A 20,688-nucleotide genomic window follows, 5' to 3' on the forward strand; every position below is an offset into this window, starting at 1 on the left:
ATAAGTTTAGTTACAAGTTACCAAGAGCCAAAGTACAAGATTTTATTGAATTTATTGGCATATAAAGAAAATCTTAAAAACACTGAATAACAGATCTGATAATTGACCAGACGGACAATAATTCAACTTATACTGTACATCATACATCTGTACTTCATTGTCAAAAGTTGACGTGCGCATTGTAAAGAAATTTTATATCAGAACAGTCTTCAGCTCCATTGATTTCTACATCTCATATTTCTGTGATGGAGAGAGTGGAACACATATTACTTTGTCGCAAAAAGCAGTCATGATGTTTGCTTCATACCTGAATTTATTGTGGGTTGTCTGGAAATGTGACCAAATCTGCTGGCTCAAAAATACACCTTCAGCAAATTAAACAATCTTGGCTCATTTAGACTCAGCAACAAACACTACAATGGGAAGGTCTTAAATGCTCAGCATTCAAGTGAACGAGCACATTATTGATTTTAACAAGTCAGAAAAGTCACTTGGAGTCATTTCAAATCAGTTACAGGTCCCAAGATTGGCTGTTCAAACAACTGTTTCTAAATACAAAGTGCATGGCACAGTTGTATTGTTGCCACAATCAGGAAGAAAAACGCAAACTATCACCTGCTGCTGAGAGATGGTCAAGAGCCACCAGAAAAAAAACACTATAATGCAGTTCTACAATGAATCAGAAGCTGCTGGAAGACAGATGTTAATTTCCACAGTCAGGCGTGTTTTACATCAACATGGGCTCAGAGGTTACCGTGCAAGAAAGAAGCCCTTGCTCCAGACGCGGCATTTTAAAGTTTGCCTGAAGTTTGCTGCTGATCACATAAACAAAGAAAAAAACCTGGGGGTAAACTCTGTGGTCAGATGAAACAACATTTTTTTGTTGTTTTGCCACAATGGATTGCAATACGTTTGGAGGTGAGAAGGTGAGGCCCTTAACCTGAAGAACACCACAACTACTGTCAAGCACATCCTTGGGGCTGTTTTGCTGCATCCATGCACATGCACATATATACTTAACTAATATTGAGTAGTGTAATGTTTTAACACAGTGTCTTTACTCGAATATGATTTGTCTGTACTTTTAACAACACTGCTTACAAAAAACAGCCTTTTGAAACGAATGTATTTATTTTTTACCCTTGGCGAGGTCGACATTAGGAGTTTCCGAGCAGTACGTGAAAGCAACATCAGCTCATTTCACAGACTCCCAGGTGAGTCTGACACGCCCTCTCTAGGACAACAACACACAGGTAACTAACAGGGGACAAAACTCGATGTGCTGGTTCCAGTGAGAGTTTTGTGGACACCCGCAAGTCGCAAGCATCTGTGGGACGTCTCTGACCGCAAGCGTTTTTCCTCCCCCCCTTCTTTTTTTTTTTTTCTCAGGGAGGCGTGAAAACAACCGGCAGTATCAACACGGGACGGACAGAAAGTCGACAAATCTTCACTAACAACACCAAACAGCGGCGGGATAGCTTAACACTGAACAACTGCGGGATAACTCAACACTAAACAACTGCAGCATAACTTAACACTTACGTTACACAAGGGCGGACGTAAAGGAGCTAATGGTGAGTTAACGTTCACATTCGTCCTCTACAAACGAGCTAATGTTCGTGTCGAGACGTTCTGCTGGCGACTGTCTCGAGACATTGTTCAAAATGTCGGTTAGCGTAACGTTAATGTTCAAATAACCGTTCATGACGATGCGTGTTCGTTTGACAGGAGCGATACGACAACCTGGATTTGGACCTGGAGTGTGATGGAGGAGGTGTAGCTGTGAGTAGATATCTTCTGATTATGAGCATAATCTAACTTTAGCCGGTTAACGTTTGTGGTTAAAGGTTTACTGTGTTGGAGTCACAGTTTTTCTCCTCGCTGAGGTCGGATGAGTAGAGTTCATCGATCCGACCTAAATCCATGTGACTGAAACTCAATACAGGCTTCTAATACACAATGCAGTCCATAGGTATGTGCTCAGTGACATATTTTTTGTTGCTCTGGCTCGAAACTCCAACACAATGGACTTTATTATCAAATAATAAAAGATTAAATGAATGCTGACTTTTACCTTCAATTGGAGTGTGCTGTGTAGAAACTGTCCTTTCTTCATGGCCGGATTAACCTTCTAGGTTGCTCCAGGGCAAACATGTGCCATTGGGCCCCCTATAGCCCCCCTACACCAGATTAGCGATTAACCAGTGATGGAATGTAACCAAGAACATTTACTCAAGTACTATACTTAAGTGCAATATTAGTTTACTTATACATACTACTTTTTTCTGTGTCTGTTTTCAATTGTTCACGATAAGGAGTGAGCATTTGTGGCAGCAGGCGCCACCCAGAGAAAAGGCGCAGGTCCCAGCATCTTTTATTTCCGCTTCACTCTCGCTCTTTTTTCTTTTTCCTGGCCTAGTCAATAATATTCACCATATTTTTGTCTTCTACGGATCATGTTGTGAACCTACATCGTCCATGCTCTGATGTCCTGATGTCATATTAAAACGAAATAGATGGTAAACCGTAAAAGGGCAGCTGTCAAGATATTGTTTTCATAGAGACAACGTCACACGTGCAGCCTTTTTTCTCTCAGCACACAAGTGCTTAATTAATAAATGCCCCTGAGCACACAGCCTTTAATTTTCTGCCTGATAAAATGCTATGACATTGGCCCAAAGGTTACTTGTTACTTTGCAGATTGCATACATCATACAAAACTATGATGCCTACATAAAAAAAGGCATTATAGTTTTGGTTTATTATGATCTATCAGTAATGCCTGTGGGTGCTGTTTTATGTGATTCTTAAACAGGCGAATAGTATTATGATCAATTTTCCCTAGGCTAGAAGACATAATTTTCACATAAATTAATATTCTCATAAATTAACTGTCATCAAGGTTTCAAGTCCAGACATGAAACCAGCTTCAAGTCCAGGCTTGAAATCTCGATGTGAAACTGGACTGTGAGAAGTAAACCAGTCAGTGCTCTCATCCATAAATCCATTAGTGAAGTGTTGGTCATTTGCAGCGTCTTTTGCAGTTCAGTCTCCATGTGAAGCAAATATGATGCTGCTGACTCACAGGTCTCTGCAGTGAATGTTTACCCTGTGTTAGTCACTCATTTTGAATGATGCCGGTATGTCAGAACTGAAACCACTTCAGAGATTAGTCTTATGTAATCATCCTGAGTGGGTTTTACATGTATATCATTCACTAAATGTGTTTAATTTTCCACTTTCACCTCCCATGCAGCAGAAAGTGGCAATATTTGGTGGGATGTTCAAAAGATCCTCCAAGATTGCTGAACCATCCGCGCAATCACAGGTGATGTTGTAGTTTTATCCTTGTTTAATTTAAATGTAGAACCTAACATTTAGTAAACCAGTACACTGAAAAGAGATCTCTCGTGAAAAGCTTATATTGACTATTAATCCCTGATACTAGTGTTTAAGATGGTTACTCATACTCACATTGTTGACATGTATAACATTAATATAGCTATAACCGCTATCTTGTAAAACAAGTAGTTAGAATTCAGAAATGAAACGTAAAATAAAATGTGTTTATGATTTGATTTGCTTCCGCATTTACTCACATCAGTTCTGTACTGACTTTTCAGGACACATTATCTGTGAACAGCAACCTTTCAAAGAGCAGCGACAGTCTGTCTGACAGCAGCACAAAGGTGATGCTCACTATCTCATTTTTCTTTTCTAATCTTATGTCTGGTCATCACCAACTGTGATCGGTGTGTTATTATTAAATGACAGTGTTTCTTGAGCATGTTGACAGTAAATTACATTCATCTTTCAGGAGAAAGGAGGCGTGTTGAAACGCATGTTCAAGAAGGCGTCCAAAACCGCCAAAGAGGGCCAATCACAGGTTTGTAGTGGTTTAACTACAATTTAACTGAAGTTATTAGTAGATGGGTTATTGTTAAAGCCATTTATATTTATCAAACACATGCTAAACATTTGCTGGTTAGAGCTTCTTAAATGTGAGGATTTGGTGCCATTTTTCCCCTAAAAATATCACTGTTAATTCAAATATCTGTGGACTTTTAAGTCTCTAAAAGCTCTTTTGTCATTACTCTAAAAAGAATACTGACTTGAGTACTCAAAATGTGTTTTGAATCTGTCAACAAAATGGGAACAACTAAAAAAAGGATTGTCTCAAAATGATTAAATATTTTAATTTGTGTCTCCACAATTGTATAGAAATATGAGAGGTTAATCGTTTTTTATCATTTATAGGACACCCTTTCACTACAAAATCCTGAACTGTCTGTCAGTAGTGACAGCTTAACAGACAACAAGTCCTCAAAGGTGAGTTAACTCTCTGCTCTGTGATATTTTCCCACGCAGAATTTTGTCTTGTCCGTCTTTAAAACTAATCCTTTCTCTACACTTTTAGGAGAAATCAGGTGTGTTCGGTGGGATACTGAAACGAGCTGGTAAACCAGGACACGCCCGGAGGCCTTCACAGGTGAGACAGAATCTTCTGTTATATGTCAGAGATAATGTATACCATTTGAAAACACAGTGATCAGCTTAATGCCAGATATGTAAAATGTCTATAATTGTGATGTAACATTGTGTGTTTCAGGATCTGTTGGACAACGACTTTACAGCCAGTAACGACAGTCTGTCTGAAAACACTGCAACTAAAGTGAGCCTCATCAGCCAAGTTTTTTATTTAAAGAAAACAAAGAACAAAGTCTTTGTTCTTCAATGCTCTTTTTAAATATTTTGTTAATAAAATCACTGTATGTCAATCAACCAACCAAAACTTGGGGAAGATTCAAAAGAAGTCTTGTTACAGTGGCAATTTTGTATTTTTTATTGGTAGTTTTTATTATTTGTAACTATTTATTTGTAAGTTTTTGTTCGAGCTCACCAAACTAAATTCCTGTCAACTATGTTTGATGGCACCAAAGTTTGAATCTTGAATTTGATTAATGTGTGTTAAATTATAATCACACAGTCAAAGTAAGAACACATGTCTGTTGCTGTTATTTATTTAACACTTATCAAGTGAAGAATCACATCACTTTGTGTCCAAGAGATGTTTCTTAGGACAAAAAACTACTGTACCAACACTGAGTGTTCAGTATTGTCAAGTTGGTATTGAAGAATAGAAACATACAGTACATGTGAGGGATTTTGCTTGGTGTTAATTAGTGACGTATGATGGTCTTTCTGATGTTGTTCAGCCTACAGTAGGCGTGTGGACCTCAACTCAGTTTTGGAAGGGTGTGTTTTTGTTTTTGTGGGTGTTTGGAAGCGTGAGCTGAACCTGCTAGCATCAGCAGTATGAAAGAAATGCTGGCTCCTGCTTGTAAAGCACAAAAGGCCTGCCTGTCCATCTGACAGCTGCATCAGTTCAAAAGACACACAGAGCTGGTTTGATTTTATTTTATTTCAACAAACTGTATATATGTGTCTTTTATGATGTGTCTTTTTCCAGGAGACAGGAGGAGTGTTCAGTGGGATGTTTAAAAAAAAGGTGAGAGTTGTGCATCTTACTCTACCTCTGTTACATCATTTGAAAATAAACAATAATAATCAGATGGGGACATTTGTTTCTTGCCTTCAGGAGGATTTGTCTGCTCCAAGCGAGCTCTCAGGCAGCACTGACAATCTCTCTGTGAATAGCAACACTAAGGTAAAGTTTGTGAAAGCTTCACCTTACATCAAACATACAAACTCTGTCCTCATCTTGTGATATTAAAGCTGCCATGGCAGTTCCTAGCAGCACAGTTCTTCCTTGTTTTCATTCTAAACTGAAGCTGCACTCATGATACATCTCTGTATGCCCCTTTGTCCATCCACTTCAATTTTGAAAACTGAATAACTGATTTAAGCACGCATTTCATGTTCTATTGCAACTTCTACCTGCACCATCAACTATTTTAAACACTGGTGCTTTGAAATGAATAATGAATGAAGTCATAATACTTGAATTTATATTTATTTCTTCTTTTACTAAAGTATAAGATCTTAATGTTCTTCCATGTCTTATACTTTTTCGGAGCTGAACAGTTACATTGAATAATGTGACTGTCCCCAATTGTTTGTACAGAGCTGAAAGCATTGGATGAGAATTTGTGAGATGTGTGTTTCTGTTTTTGTTTTGATGTGTGTTGGGAAGGATGAGAGGTAAACCTTCATCCATCAGCATTTTGAAGAAAGTACAGGCTGCAGTGTGACATCCCTGCCCATCCATCTGCCACCTGAAAAATCTCTTAGTAATTCTTTCATTTGTTTGACTTTTTTTCCAGGAGACAGGAGGGATCTTCAGTGGGATGTTTAAAAAATCCCCCAAACCTTTTGGAGCAACAACACAGTCTCAGGTGAGAATTGTGCTTCTCACTTGCACCACTGCATCATTAGGAGACAATGGTAAATGAAAGGGGATGTTGTTTTCTCGCTTTTAGGAGGATTTGTCGGCACCCAACGAGCTCTCAGGCAGCGCGGACAATCTTTCTGTGAATAGCAACACTAAGGTGAGTTCGTGAACACAGAGGAACACTTTATTAAATTCCTCTATTTTTGGCAAAACTTCATACACTGTTCTCATGTGAATTTTGTTTCCAGGAGGGAGGAGGGATTTTTAGTGGAATGTTTAAAAAAAAGCTTCTTGGATCAAGGACACAATCTCAAGTGAGCATACGATATATATACATCTCACCATTAAACCATGTGACCATAAATTATTAGAATTAAAAACTGGCTTTTTTTTCTTGCCTTGAAGGATGATTTGTCTGCTCCCAGCGAGCTCTCGGGCAGCACCAACAATCTGTCTGAGGGTAAAGACACTAAGGTGAGGTTTGTCAAAACCACCCACGTCAATCTTCAAGCGACACAACACTTTAAGTGCAATCCATATTCATAAATGTGCTCATATTAAAGGTGAAATAAATGATATTTGCTGTCATTAGACATGGCACTAGAACACGAGCATCTCAGACCAAAACAAATGTATGCTTCGCTCACTCAGTAGAGTTGAAACTCAGATGAAACACAGGCACACACAGGCAGATGTGACAACATTTTCTTCTCAGGATGCCATTTTTACTTTACATAGCAAATGCCTGTTTACCCCTATATACATGTCCAAAATCTTAGATATTTAACCTTCAACATTTGGCTTCATATTCTCAGGAGAAAGGAGGAATCTTTAGTGGTGTGTTCAGAAAAAAAGTCTCCAAATCTCAGTCTCAGGTAAGATGATGATAATAAGGTTTTCAATGCTGATGTGAACCCTTTTTTTGGTGGTGTAAAAAAGAGAGGGATCAAACCAGAGATGTTAAGAATAAAGTAGGAATGCAATATGTTGCAGCAGTTTTCACCATCCTTTTTCCCTTCAGTCATTGAGAAACATGGTTGATATTTCACATATTTAATAAAACACTTGAGCATTTTCATCTTGGTTAGTACATCCTGATTGCATCTTTCTGTTTAGGATGATTTGTTTGCTGATGGGGAGCTCTCTGCCAGCAGTGACAGCCTCATAGAGGCGTCTTCAAAGGTAAGAGGTGAGGCTTTTCGCCTCTTATTGTCTTTTCACTTGGACACGCACTGCATCAACACTAAGACATATACAGGAAATATATCAGTTTGTAACTTCCTTGAATTGTTTGCATTAAAAAGGACTTTACAGCCAGTAAATTGCACTTCTGGTCATGTTCTGAGATGAATGACATGCTGATAATGTATTGTAACAGGAGAAGGGTAAGACTGAACAATCAGGAGATCTAAAGGAGAATACAGAGAAACCAAAAGCCAAGCAGGTGGGTTGTTATGCTAGAGCAACTGCATATCCTCTCTAAATAAGATCTGCTGTGATGATACAGTGAAGGTCAGGGTTATAATCCGTTTATTTTTGTGACAGTAACAGTATCTTTGTGTTTTGTGTTTCTTCAGAATGGTTTCAGTGCGATGATGAAGAGCACATTCTACACTGAAAAACAGGTGAGAGGTGGCAGACTGTTCTTTTGCTACATGTCATTGGTTCCTCTCTTCCATTAATTGATTAGTATATCTGGCAGAAAAGGCAAAAACATTGTATGAACTGATGAATTAACCCACATGATGTACTATTGTTGCTATTGTCTCCTGTTTATAATCTACATTACATTTTGGTTCCATGTGCAGGAGAAGAACTCTGATTCTGAGGAGATATTGGACAGTGGAGATGACCAGCCCAGTCACAAACAGGTTTGTTAAGTTTTGTGTTTTAGTGTCAATCAGCAGTTTATTCTCTTAATGTGCTTCTTATTTTATGTCGTTTACTCTGTTTATTTTGCTTCATATTCAGAAGAAACTCACTGATGCGATGACAAAGCTGAATCCATTTCGATCTGCAAATAAAGTAAGAAATTATTACATTTTCTTTTGAGAAAATGATTATTGAAAGAGATTCTATGTGTTTTTCATGAAGTATGGCTTTATGTGTTCCCTCTGCAGCATGAGAAGCAGGCTGGCTCAGATGACGAGGATCCACCTGTGAGCAGTGAGAAGTCATCAGGCAACAAACAGGTGCTTTAATATTTACTTGTTCCTGTTTCATTGTGCTAAATTCGGCATCGGGGTTTTTTATGCATTTAACCAGTTATTTTTATTCAGTGCACAGCTGTCACACTGAGAGGTAGAACAGCCTGTACAGTTTAACTGTTATTACTCAAGACGAAGTTTAACACTTCATAATAACCATCATCAAAACGGGTACATTTATGGTTAATTGAACTTTAGTTTCTAGTTAATAATAATTGTAGAGGTTTATAAATGTAAGTTGCATCTTTGCCTTGTCTAGTCATATAATGTTTTTAGATGAACTACACAGTATTTATTAACCACATACAAAGTATTTTGAATATCAGTAGCAACTTTACAATAAACAATTGCTGATTGAATGGTTTATATAGCATTTCTCTTTTTGTTAACAAAAGCAAAAAACCCATTATGGTGTTACTGATAACATTCAGGAGAAGGGACAGACTTAACCAATATAGAAACATGGGTATCACGTGATTCCAACAACATTATACTACTGACTGACAAATCTTATTAGAAGCTGGAACCATCAGAATTCTTACACAGAATTAAACAATCATTTTTGACAAACATTTTCAGGTTATTGATTCACAATCATAATACTGTTTTTTAAGGAAAATAGATTCTTTTATTCTACATTTTTCCTCAAGCTTTGTATTTATTTTAATTTTTTTATGATTTGTTTATAGTCTAGAGTCATGAGTCAAAAGTGAGGTATGTTTTTCTTGAATTTCCTCCGGGATCAATAAAGTATCTATCTATCTATCTATGTGATCCTCAGGCTCTCTCTGCAGTTCAGCTTCACTTGTCATGCCTGGGCTTGTTGAGGTTGTCTTTCAAGTTACATGGAACAGCTCCAAATACTACAGACCAGGCATAATTGTTGTACAGTACTGTAGGGTAACATTGACCAGTATGTCATCTCGGCTGACTTATTGGTGTTACTTTTTTCCGATGTTGTTTCCCACCACCCCCCCCAGAACGCCATGGTTGGAGCCATGTCCAAGTTGAACCTATTTCGCTCTGCAAATAAAGTAACTATGCTGTTGATTGTGTTTGGCAGTGGTGGAGGTGTCTGGTAATGATGTTGTAGGTGACGGGAAGTGTTTGTGGTGGTCATGGGTCTGTGATGGTGGTGATGGTTCAGTGTTTCATTTTAGAAAGTTGTGATGATGTGCTGCAGACGTAAAGGACCATCTCCGTGATTTTTGCCTGTTGTACCCAGTTTGCCACAAATAACATTTATATCGAGACCCAACCATTTTACAAAACAAAGTTGATATGATTTGAATTTTGGGGTATTGGTCTAATTGCTTAAGGCAACCATTGTTTTACATGTATTTCAGTAAAATATGAAAATCAATATCTCCTCACAATTTGGCAACAATTAATACAGGATTGATGTTTTACTGTGATAAATAACACAACTAAAGTACAGTAGTTTCAAGAGTCTGCCTTTTGATTTTCATACCATTCAGAAATCAATGAAAACCAATGGCTGCCAGTCACAGAGTTAAAGGAACAGTTAACACAAAATGAAAATTCAGTCATCATCCACTCCCATGCTGATGGAAAATCAGATGAAGTTTGTTAGTCTACAAGGAGCTTAAAGAGTTGCAGCATTTTCTTCAACAACTAAAGTAGTTGGGGACTATTTTTAAAACGAAAAAACTAACAGAATATATAAAATGGCTTCATACAGCTCGTCAGGTGTAATACAAGTCTTCAGAAGCCTAGAGATCCCAAATTGATTTGATAAGGCGTAATTTACAGCCTAATTTACAGCCTAATTTTCAGCTACAGTGAGCTGCTAAAGCATTACCTTAAACCCAGTTTACAGTGTGAAGTAAACTTTGTCAGTTGTTTAGATGAATGCTGCAACCCTGTTCTGCTGTCAAGCTCCCGAAATGTTTTGTGGACTACGAAACAGCACCTGACTTTCCATCATTTCTTGGGTAACTGTTCCTTTAAACTCGCAAAAGCAAAAGTGGTCCTTTAATGGCTGCACAAGTAATCAGATATTGGTTGATACAATTGATTTAATGTCCTTTGATTAGAAAGACACAGAAGATACTGAGAAGCTCACGGAGGACGAGCAACGAATGGAAGAGAAGCCGAAAGTGGTCAGTCTATTTTTTGCATCACTCATGAGTCATCAGTGACCGCACACACACACACAGCTGAGCTGATCAACTTCTGTCAAAAATACCCTCTACTCTCATACCTCCTCTTCCCCACCTTCACCACATCCTCCTCATCCCCTTTAAATCCTGCCTGCTCACTGTCATACGTCCCAGTCTTCCTGCTCCACCACACTGTGTGACTCTGTCTGTGTGTCCTTGTCAGGTCAAAAGCAACATGATCCAGCAAGAGAGAAAAGACAGAAGTGAAACACCAACGGTCCCGCCTAGACCAACTGAAGAGGTCTGTATGCAGTTGAACACAGCTCAGTGACATGTGGTCCGAGTGAGACTCTTCTCACCTCTGCTCTGTCTGTTATAATGTGTTGTTAAGGCTGCCATCTCTCCACAGGAGATGAAGAGGACGTCAACATACAACAAAGGAAAACCAATAGGAGCTGAGGATAATAAGGTAAAGTTTACCCTTTTCTGATTTAGAAGGTGTTCTGTGGGTTGTCTGCTTATTTCTGCTTAATCAGAGTTTGAATATGTGAAGGTATCTGTATGAACACGAGTAAAATCAGTTAATGGTTCATTTATTTTTCAGTAAGCAGGAGGCCATTATGAATGTGCTTTAAAATGTTAGGCTTTTACTGGAGTCTGTTTTTTTCCCATTTATTTTGTCCTCTGCAGAATAACAAGGATATGACCTCCAGAGAGAAAAAAGCAAAACCTGAAAAAACTCCAGTAGTTCCTGCCAGACCATCAGAAGAGGTAGTTTAAGCTTTCAGTCTCTAGAAAATAAGTGCTGTTGGTATCAGTTTGGAGCAGATGTGTATCGATGCTGCGTTATTAGCTCTGTGGTTATAGAAACTGCTCTGGGTTGATTTCAGGAGCTAAAAAGAGCAGACAGACAGTTAACGCAGAACAGCAACCATCAGGTACTGACATGTAGACACAGTATTAGACTGATGCATTAGTTGACTGATATTTTGGACCAGTATTGTTTGTTTAGACTGGATATCAGCTCATAGATATAAAAAGGTCACAGGCCCCCTTTGTCAAAAATCACTTTTTGACCTTGAATGTGGAAAAAGATGTAAGTGCAGAGTTTGACTCTAGAAGCCTGTTTTTACGTACCCATATCTGCTTTTTGTGACATTGCAATTATTCAACTCAGACGAGTATGATTGGCAACAAAAAACACAGTGCAAGTGGACTTTTCAGTGAAATGGGAGACACCTTGTTTCAAACAGTCAGCTAAGATCCTCAGGCAGGAACTTGCTAACTGTTCCCAGCTCACGCCTTAAGGAAAGAGGGGACAGAGCGTTTACTGTCAGGGCTCCTCGGCTGTGGAACGACCTGCCTGAGGAACAACAGCTGAGTGCATGAGTGTCCTCTTTAAAATCACTTTGATAGGGTTAGGGTTATTAGGACTTATTTTTATTGAAAGGCCCTCCTGACATTACACTTAAGACTTGCATGGCTGTTGTAAATGTCCAGGAGGTGGGGGAGTGAGGCACCAATGATCTCCTCTGCTGCATTCACTCACTATGCGCTGCAGAGTTTTACAATTAGAGGTGCTGCAAATTCCAAACCATGCAGTGATGCAGCTGGTGATGCTTTCAATGGAACAGCGGTAGAAGGAGCACTTGATGGGTGCCGGGGCTCTGACCCTCTTCAGATTGTGGAGATCGTAGAGGCGCTGCTGTGCTCTCTTGGCAAGTGATGCAGTGTTGTTGGACTGGGAGAGGTCTTCTGTGATGTGCATGCCTAGAAATCTGGTGCTGCTCACCCTCTCCACAGCAGAGCCATTGATGGTCAGCGGGTGGTGTTGGATCCTGTTCCCCGGACGTCAATGACCAACTCCTTCGTTTTGTCTTCATTTAGGGAGAGGTTGTTGTCACTGACCACATCACTTTCATGCTCATGCCTGGATACAGGCCCCTGGGGACAGTCGCATTTATTGGATTTTAAACAAGGGAAAAAATTAGATGTAATTTTAACAAATAGTTAGAATCAGAGCATTCAGTTTATTCATTTATTTTTTTTTTTTATCAAAGCTGTTTCAAGTTATCTCTGTTTTTTAAGAGAATAACTGTAATGAAAGACCCTGAACAGTTTCTGGCATGAAAATCTTAACATTTTTAGACTTAATATTTGCATTGGTAAAAAGTGGTTTATCAGTGTTGTCATTTACACTTTGCTAAAACATTTATAGTATAATTTGAATCTAATAAATGTAATTTGCTGCAGAGCCAATCAGATGATGAAGGCCTCAAAAAAGATGAATCTGCTGAATCCAAAGACGAGACGAACTATACAGAAAGCAAAACAGTAAGTTTATCTCTTTATTAGTGTTGGGATAGATTATTACTGTACTAATCTTTACTATAAGAAAATAGTTTGATACACACAATGAAATATGTGTGTTTATTTGTATTTGTGCGTCTATGTGTGGTATAAATCCACATTTGCTGCAATGTGCAGGTGAAAAACAAGCATGAGTATCTGCTTCGGTTATTCAGCCTGGATCTTATAATTCCACTTCCTGCTTCTTTCTACTCAGTTCTTTCATGCCAGAGCCATTCGAATGACACGTGGCACCTCTAGGCCAGGTGCCAGTGTGAGTTTTGCAAAAGCTCATGCTTTTTATTCCCACTTGTTTTTCCCATGCACAGATGTAGTTCTTTAATTCAGTTGTAAGTCTGCTGCAGCTATAATGAAATGTAGTTCTTCCAGTTATTGTTTTTCGTGTCAGCTGACAAATTGTCACCGTACCATTTCTTTTGCAGACCAAGGTGAAAAAACACAAGCATAATCCGTTCATGCCGCGAGTTGCAGCCAAGGTATGTGACAGTGTGTGTTTCTCTGGATTTTGCAGTTCATGTAGAGTTGTGAAGACATTTATATTTTAGACTCTCATCAACTGGTCATCATCAACACTTCTTGTTGTTTGCTTCAGGCTTCGTCTGATGATGAAGGGCTGAAAGAAGATGATGATTCTTCATCCAAAGAGGAAAAGAATGATGAGGATGGCAAAGACAAAGCTGAGGAGGTCTCCAGCTTTTTTTTTCGCTATTTTTGCTTGTAGATTGATTTAAATATACACTGCTTGATTTTTACACATACAGTCAGCAGGACCAAATATTCATGTTACTGTCATTACACGTATTTGACGTCTCTCTTCCTCAAAGTGACCAAATATTTCTTTTCAGACCAAACTCAAGAAACCTAAGAGACACAATCCCTTCATGCCTCGGGTCAAGGTAACATCCAAACATGTGCAAACTAGTTGTACTTGTAAATGAACAAACCTTTATGTTACTGTCATGTTTTGTACATGTTTATTTATTTCATTGTTAGGTTTACATGTTTGTTGTTGTTTACCTCAGACTTCGTCTGACGATGAAGGTCTGAAAGAAGAAGATGATTCTTCATCCAAAGAGGAAAAGAATGACGAGGAGGGAAAAGACAAAACAGAGGAGGTCTTTAAATTCTTTTCCTTTTGCTGCATTTTGCTTGTTGATTGAATAAAATGTTCATGGTTTGATTTTGACAATGAAAAGTTATCAAGAACAATTGTTCATTTTACCTGAAAAACTGTGAATGTGACGCGTATCTTCCTCAAAGTGATACTGAAACCATGATTTTCTTCTTTTTAGACCAACGTCAAGAAACCTAAGAGACACAATCCCTTCATGCCTCGGGTCAAGGTAACATCCAGACATGCGCCTCTGTGAAGGACTATCAGTTAAAGCATTTCTACTTTCATTTAAAAAAAAACTGTCTTTGTGTTGAATGGTTACAGGGCAGAGTTAAAGCGAGGGGAGAGGGTGGAGCTGCAGGCAACACAGCAGAGGTAGAGAAAATAAAAAGCTCTTGAGACAATCTTTTCTTTCTTTCTTTCTTTCTTTCTTTCTTTCTTTCTTTCTTTCTTTCTTTCTTTCTTTCTTTCTTTCACTCACTCTTCTTCTTTTAATTCTTATATCTTCGCTCATTGCCTTTCCCTTCCCCGTCTGTATGAGTTATTCATCCACAATACTGAAGTATTGTAGTCTTGCTCATTGTGGTTCAGGATTACAAAAGGTCTGTTTCAGTCACCTGAGCCCTCCCTGTAAACCACCTCTGTCTTTTGTTTGTCTCCAGGGCGTTCGCTTATCTCCCAACAGAGACTGTTATAGTCATCCCGTTTTGTTGTTGTTGTTGTGTTTTTCCCCTCCACTGTCGACACTGAACCCACCCCCACACCTTCACTCCACCAGGCAGTTTTTGTGCATGCTCACAGCTTGGAAGATAATGTGGGTTTAAGTTGCAATGTGCCCAGACTTGTTTCTCTGCTTCCGTTTTCAATGGGTCCATGGAAGTTTTTGTCCCTTTTCACTTCTGCAAAAACAGCACAAATATGTCAGTACAGTCAGAATCCCTTTTACCATCACTTCCTCCTCTTTATCTGAGCATGTACAGAGAAAAAGTGAAACTGAGGATATGTGACATTTGATGTATTAATTGTATTGTACTGCTGTGATATACACTTCAGCAACACTTTAGACAAAGGAAAACAAATCTTGTTATGATTTTTTTTTATGATAATGTATGATTTTAAAGCAGTATTACCTCTATTGTTCCAGAATGAAGGTCCAAAAAGGACCTTGTTTGACCAGCTGGATGACTACCGTATTGACCCGGCACGGGGTGAAGAAGGACAGGTTGGTTTCTGAAGAAAAATATACCATCACAAGTAACAATTCAGTATAATCTGATACCACATCATTAACCGTTTGATATGCAGCCATAAACATGCAAATCAATACAAATGTAATGGTGTCTTTCAGGATGTGGAGGATCTCATGGAGTGGTGGGACACAGTGGAATGTAAGTCACAAATTATTTTTTAGGCGAGATATTTAGTTTTCACATCCATAATATTACCAGAGGTTTGCGGACATAGCCTGTTTTTGTACTTCAGTGTGCTGTTTCTTAGGTTTGTTGCCCCTAAGTTCCAAATAAAGAAAATGTTTACAGCGTACAACTATAGTTAAGAAAATAGTCTGGGAAAGACCCTTTTCTGTTCTGACAGTTAGTGAAAATTTGATTTAATTTCCAACTATTTTAATAATCAATTATTTGTTTCAGTGATTATTCAAGTAAAAATGTCAAACATTTGCTGGTTCCAGCTACTTTTCTTTGTCATTTATTATAGTAAATTAAGAGTTTTTGGGTTTTGTACTCATGGTTGGATAGAAAAAACACATTTTTGGCACTGTAGAAAGTAAAAGGTCTAGGCTACTCAGGAAGGAAACGTAATGTGACCAAGTTGCTCCGTGGTAGGGAACACCGAAGTTCAAAAACTTTGTAGGGTTTTTAACATTTTTTTCCCAGATGAGTGCCTTGGATTTTTTTTTCTTTTTTGTATTCCAACATTAGTGTTGGGCCTCTCTGATGTGTCTGTAAATCTGAAACCAGAGGATCAGAGCCTTTCTTTGGGAATAAGAAGTTCTGGATGTTTTGTTTTTTTTCTGATGTCCACATACTTTTGTCCATGTAATATATGCAACATTATGAGAAAGATCAATGTAATTCCTTATTCCTTCTCCAGCTTGGGAAGACACGGCTCAGGATGATGACATGACAGAAAAAGAAGAGGCCAAGTAAGTGTATGCTCATATAGGTGATGATGCAGTATTTCACTCCCACATTTTAAAATGTCTTCCATGACCCCAGTATAATGAACAAGAGAAAGAAACTCTGGATATTACTCTGTCATTACTCTGGATAATCCACAGAATAAGCTGTCAGCAGTTTTCATAGAGACTATTTCTTCAGAGAGAGAGCTCCAAAGAGAAGGGTTAACAGCAAGCTTTATGGATTATCAGAGTGATCAGAATTTGAGTAACAGAAGAGACATTACTGTTTTCTAAATGCAGTTTGTCAATGCTTTTTGCAACAGAAAAATACAAGTATTTTCCTCTATTATATTGGAGAGGAAGCTGGATATTTAAAAAACTTGGTCAAATTAAACCACCACCATCTGCATGGCTAGATACAAAAGGGTTGTAAGAGTTATAGTCTGTATAATTCCTCTTAACTTGCTCCTCTCAGGGCTTTTGCTGTGACCGCAGAGAAAGTGCAGAAGGGCATCCGTGTCTTCAACAAACTGTTCTCGGAGCGCGCAGAGAGCCTCTGGCAGCACGTCATCGACCTCAACACCATTGCAGACGGCCTGGACAAATTCAGCAAAAAGACCAAGATCGCCCAAATCACTGGTGGCTCCACCAGCGCCATCGGAGGCGTGGCCACAATTGCCGGCCTCGCTCTTGCACCAGTCACCATGGGAACCTCCTTGATTGTGACAGCAGTGGGACTGGGTGTTGCCACGGCAGGCGGTCTGACATCAGCAGGGGCCGGCATCTCCAACCAGGTAAACAATTCGATGGACCGCAAGAAGGTGGAGAAGATCATTAAGGATTATCAGGACAAGATGGTGGACCTCAACAAGTGCCTGAAGTTCATCAAGCAGGGGATTGAGAACCTGAAGAAGTTTGACCTGCTCAAGATGAAGGACAACGCTTACAACCGTGACTTCCCTGTGCTCACTGCTCAGTTCTATGAGGACGGTGCCATGGCAGGAAAGGCGATCCTCATCAACGCTAACGAGATCATGCGTGTGGTGCAGATCGCTAACGTGGCGGGCAGCACGGCCGCCAGAGCGGTCCAGATCGCCAGTATGGCTACTGGTGTACTCACCGGACTTTTCGTAGGTATGGACATTTACTTTGTGGCCAAAGACTCGAAAGAACTCAAGAAAGGTGCAAAGTCAGAGTTCGCCAAGAAAATCAGGGAGGTGTCCACGCAGCTGCACGACGGTCTGGTGGAGCTCAACGGGATACGAGAGGAGCTGCAGTGCACCGCACCAGAAAACGAGGACGAAGGCGATGATACAGCTGCTTTGGACAGTGACAAGAAAGAGAAAGAAGACAAACACGACACCTCAGAGGAGGATGAAATCGACCGCATTAAAAAAGCCATCAAAAAGGACTATGAGAACCGAGAATACCTTTGACCGTAACCCAAAACCTGGACAAGCACTGAAACTAGACTCTAATGTTGAGATTCAGTGTGAGGATTCGAGCATTGTCAGTTTCCCAGGATCCCTACAAAGTGTTTTTGTGTCTCAAAACTTCAGTATACTTCTGCTTTGTTGGCATTGATGAGGTGGAGGGTGCCAATCTTTTGAAATTGTTTCTAAAGCTTCAGGACTTCTTTTTGGTACCTGACTTCTTGAATCTAAACAGCATTTACAGTCCTGGGATGAACTGAGCTTTTGCGGTAGATTTAGTTTCACATCCGCTTCTCTGGCAATTGTGCCAACGTTAAACTGCCATGATGTCTTCAAGAAAATGAGATTCAGAGATTTAACCGATTCATGTATTTGGTTAGTCCAGTTTTAGATTAATTAAATAAGTAGATGCAAATTATTTTCTCTACTTTATAACTTAGACTTTAAACTGCTGCTTAGAGTTTCATGTTGGTTCATATTGAAACACATATATTAATCGGGTGTGGAGACTGTGGGTGAATAGTGCCTTTTATTATTTATAATTCTGTGTGCAATGTAGTGTTACTATGTTTACTTATGTTGTTTTATTTGGTTATCAGGGCTGCAAAAAAAGATATTTCCCCCATGATGGAGGTTTTGAATCTGATGTGGAAGTTTTTGTTGGGCTTGATGAAATGTCTCTCAGAATGGACGTAATAAGCTTAGTTTTTTACAGAACAGCCAAAAGTGACAATAATGACAGTGCTAAAGAACCAGGATGAGGTTGCACCAGCTGTTCGTAGATCCATCACTAAGATTGTGTCTAAAGCCACAGTTAGTTGCCACAGTTGGCGGTTACTCTAGCGATACACTGCTGCCTGAGTAAGAATTCAACAGGTGACAATTCTTACATTTTGCTGTTTTTTAAAACTTAAATGTCTTCACAATTAAAGATTTTAGTAATGTTAAACAGATGTTAGGAAAAGTGTGTAAACAGGAAGTCACAAGCTGAAGCAAAACTTTTAAACATTATGCTAACCTAGCTTAAGTTAAGGCCATTGACTTGGTGTAACATTTTAGTTTTTGTGTATGTTGTGTTTCTTCCCACTTTGTGTAATTATTAAACAGGATTTTAATCAAGTCTCAGGTCACATGTCAGTTATATTTCGTAATCTCTCAGTCACATATTTGAAAGCTAACGTTCTGTTAGCGACATAACATGTACACCTCACGGCTACTGGTTGTAAATATTTAGTAGCAACTAAGGTTGGAGCAACCAGTTTTAATTCTGTGTTAGGAAGCATGAATCAGCACTAAGTAAACACTATGAAGTGTGAGAGTCATTTTGAGTTTTTGAACAACTGGTGCAACCGGCTCCAGGGGAAAAACAACACAAAAACCAGTCTGAGGTGAACTTATTCAACATATATAGGTCACTGATGATCTTTTCTTTCCTTTGGTTTCCATACCATCAGGTGTAAAATGATCTCTTAAAATGCAACTTGGATAACACAGGACTGCAAAAAAAAACAGGACTGCTTGTCAGCTCTTTGTTATTTCCTTTTATCATGGCATCATTTTTTTAAGACCATTATTTCAATGTTTGATATTCGATCTGTACTAGTCTGATTAATGATCCTCATATTTATTTTTCAGTCCTCTTCTGGGTGTTGTTCATTCACCTTTTTTTTATGTGCAATATATTGTAGAACTCCATGTGTAACAAATGTAAATGTAAAATTGATAAATAAAGGCCATAGAAACATTTTCTCTCAATCTGTGCTTCTTGTACAGTCAACATGCCACTGAGCAAACATTTCATTTCCTTATACGAGCTACTGTGCACTCTCTGAGTTTTTATTTGCTCATTTAATAACCGAGATAAACACGTCTCCTTCTACACTGTTTACTGTTTTTTTTCTTCAGAGATTTCCATGACGAATGTAGGTGGAAGTCAGCTAGATGCAAAAGTCTCAGTGTTTTACCATCCTTCTTTGTGTGTCTGGTGTGAGAAGGAGTTTATATGAAAGTTTGATTTTTTTAAGTAAACGCAGACATGAGACTGATGTTGAATTTATATCGAAATAACAGTCAACATTTGAGGTAGAGGTTCAGTGATTTTGTATGAACTGACACAAGTGAATGTAACTGAAACCTATTTACTGTTATAGTAAATCCTAATGACTGTAAATAAATTATTAATTCAGAAATCATTTTACAAAAATACATGCCTGTTTACACTTCATGCAGCTGTAATGTCAAAATAATCCTTCATAGTGGAGCGATTTAATGATTCAGACCAAATAAAACATGAATATGTTAAACAATCACAATCTAAACATATACAGTCGCATACAATTAAATAAAATGAACTTCCTGCAAGACAGTGAGTTTTACTAATATCTGCACAGCTAAAAAGTTTATTTTTCTATAGTACATTTGAAAACACCAAGTTCATATTGTTGGTATTGTTTTCTGGCAATTTGGGAGCTTGTGTGATCTGAGGAACAATTCACATTTCACAGTAAATTACAATTTTTTAAGGCTGATTTCAGAATTGTTTAACATAATATCTCTAAAGAAATATGACTAAACATCAGACAAAAACATTCATTGTTTCCCTGATTTTTCATGGATGTTTTCAAGGTTCATTTCAATGTTTCATATATATGGAAGTCCATTTCTGTCAGTTAAAGAAAAGAACTCATCAAAACATGTCCTTGATTATATGAAAAACAAAAACTCTATAGTAAGTCATGATTATGAGATAAAAAGACAAAATTATGTGATCAAAGTCAAAATTATGGGATAGAAAGTCAGAAATATTATTTAAAGCCAATTATGAGACAAGAAGTCATTTTTTAAATCTTGGTTTATTTACAGAGATCATATTTTCAGAAAATAAAACTGAACAGTAGAATAAAAAAAAGAAATAATGAAACATCATATGTGAGAAAAGACATACTGAAC

At 38.4% G+C, this 20,688-nt stretch overlaps 1 protein-coding gene across 4 annotated transcripts; it reads left to right on the top strand.

The window, feature by feature from the left end:
• The first annotated feature begins 1,144 nt into the window (after window positions 1-1,144).
• On the top strand, window positions 1,145-19,486 carry apol1 (apolipoprotein L, 1). Of its 4 annotated transcripts, none has more exons than XM_037084549.1 (38): window positions 1,145-1,253; window positions 1,390-1,574; window positions 1,729-1,782; window positions 3,260-3,328; window positions 3,624-3,689; window positions 3,818-3,886; window positions 4,258-4,329; window positions 4,418-4,489; window positions 4,610-4,672; window positions 5,471-5,509; window positions 5,600-5,668; window positions 6,285-6,356; window positions 6,441-6,509; window positions 6,601-6,666; window positions 6,758-6,826; window positions 7,168-7,227; window positions 7,469-7,534; window positions 7,731-7,796; window positions 7,930-7,977; window positions 8,161-8,223; window positions 8,324-8,377; window positions 8,473-8,544; window positions 9,540-9,593; window positions 10,617-10,682; window positions 10,906-10,983; window positions 11,092-11,151; window positions 11,373-11,453; window positions 12,936-13,016; window positions 13,475-13,528; window positions 13,645-13,737; window positions 13,898-13,948; window positions 14,075-14,167; window positions 14,345-14,395; window positions 14,491-14,541; window positions 15,311-15,388; window positions 15,515-15,554; window positions 16,279-16,330; window positions 16,782-19,486. In XM_037084549.1, the coding sequence occupies exons 2-38, from the start codon at window positions 1,572-1,574 to the stop codon at window positions 17,740-17,742; spliced, it is 3,225 nt and encodes a 1,074-aa protein (XP_036940444.1). In that variant the 5' UTR covers window positions 1,145-1,253; window positions 1,390-1,571; the 3' UTR covers window positions 17,743-19,486. The 4 variants fall into 4 exon arrangements, with proteins under 4 accessions (XP_036940444.1, XP_036940447.1, XP_036940443.1 ...); XM_037084548.1 differs by having other exon boundaries at window positions 1,146-1,253; window positions 3,257-3,328; XM_037084550.1 differs by lacking the exon at window positions 9,540-9,593 and having other exon boundaries at window positions 1,146-1,253; window positions 3,257-3,328.
• Window positions 19,487-20,688: the final 1,202 nt, after the last annotated feature.

This window comes from Acanthopagrus latus, chromosome 21 (genome assembly GCF_904848185.1).
Source record: "Acanthopagrus latus isolate v.2019 chromosome 21, fAcaLat1.1, whole genome shotgun sequence".
NCBI classification, from domain to species: domain Eukaryota; kingdom Metazoa; phylum Chordata; class Actinopteri; order Spariformes; family Sparidae; genus Acanthopagrus; species Acanthopagrus latus.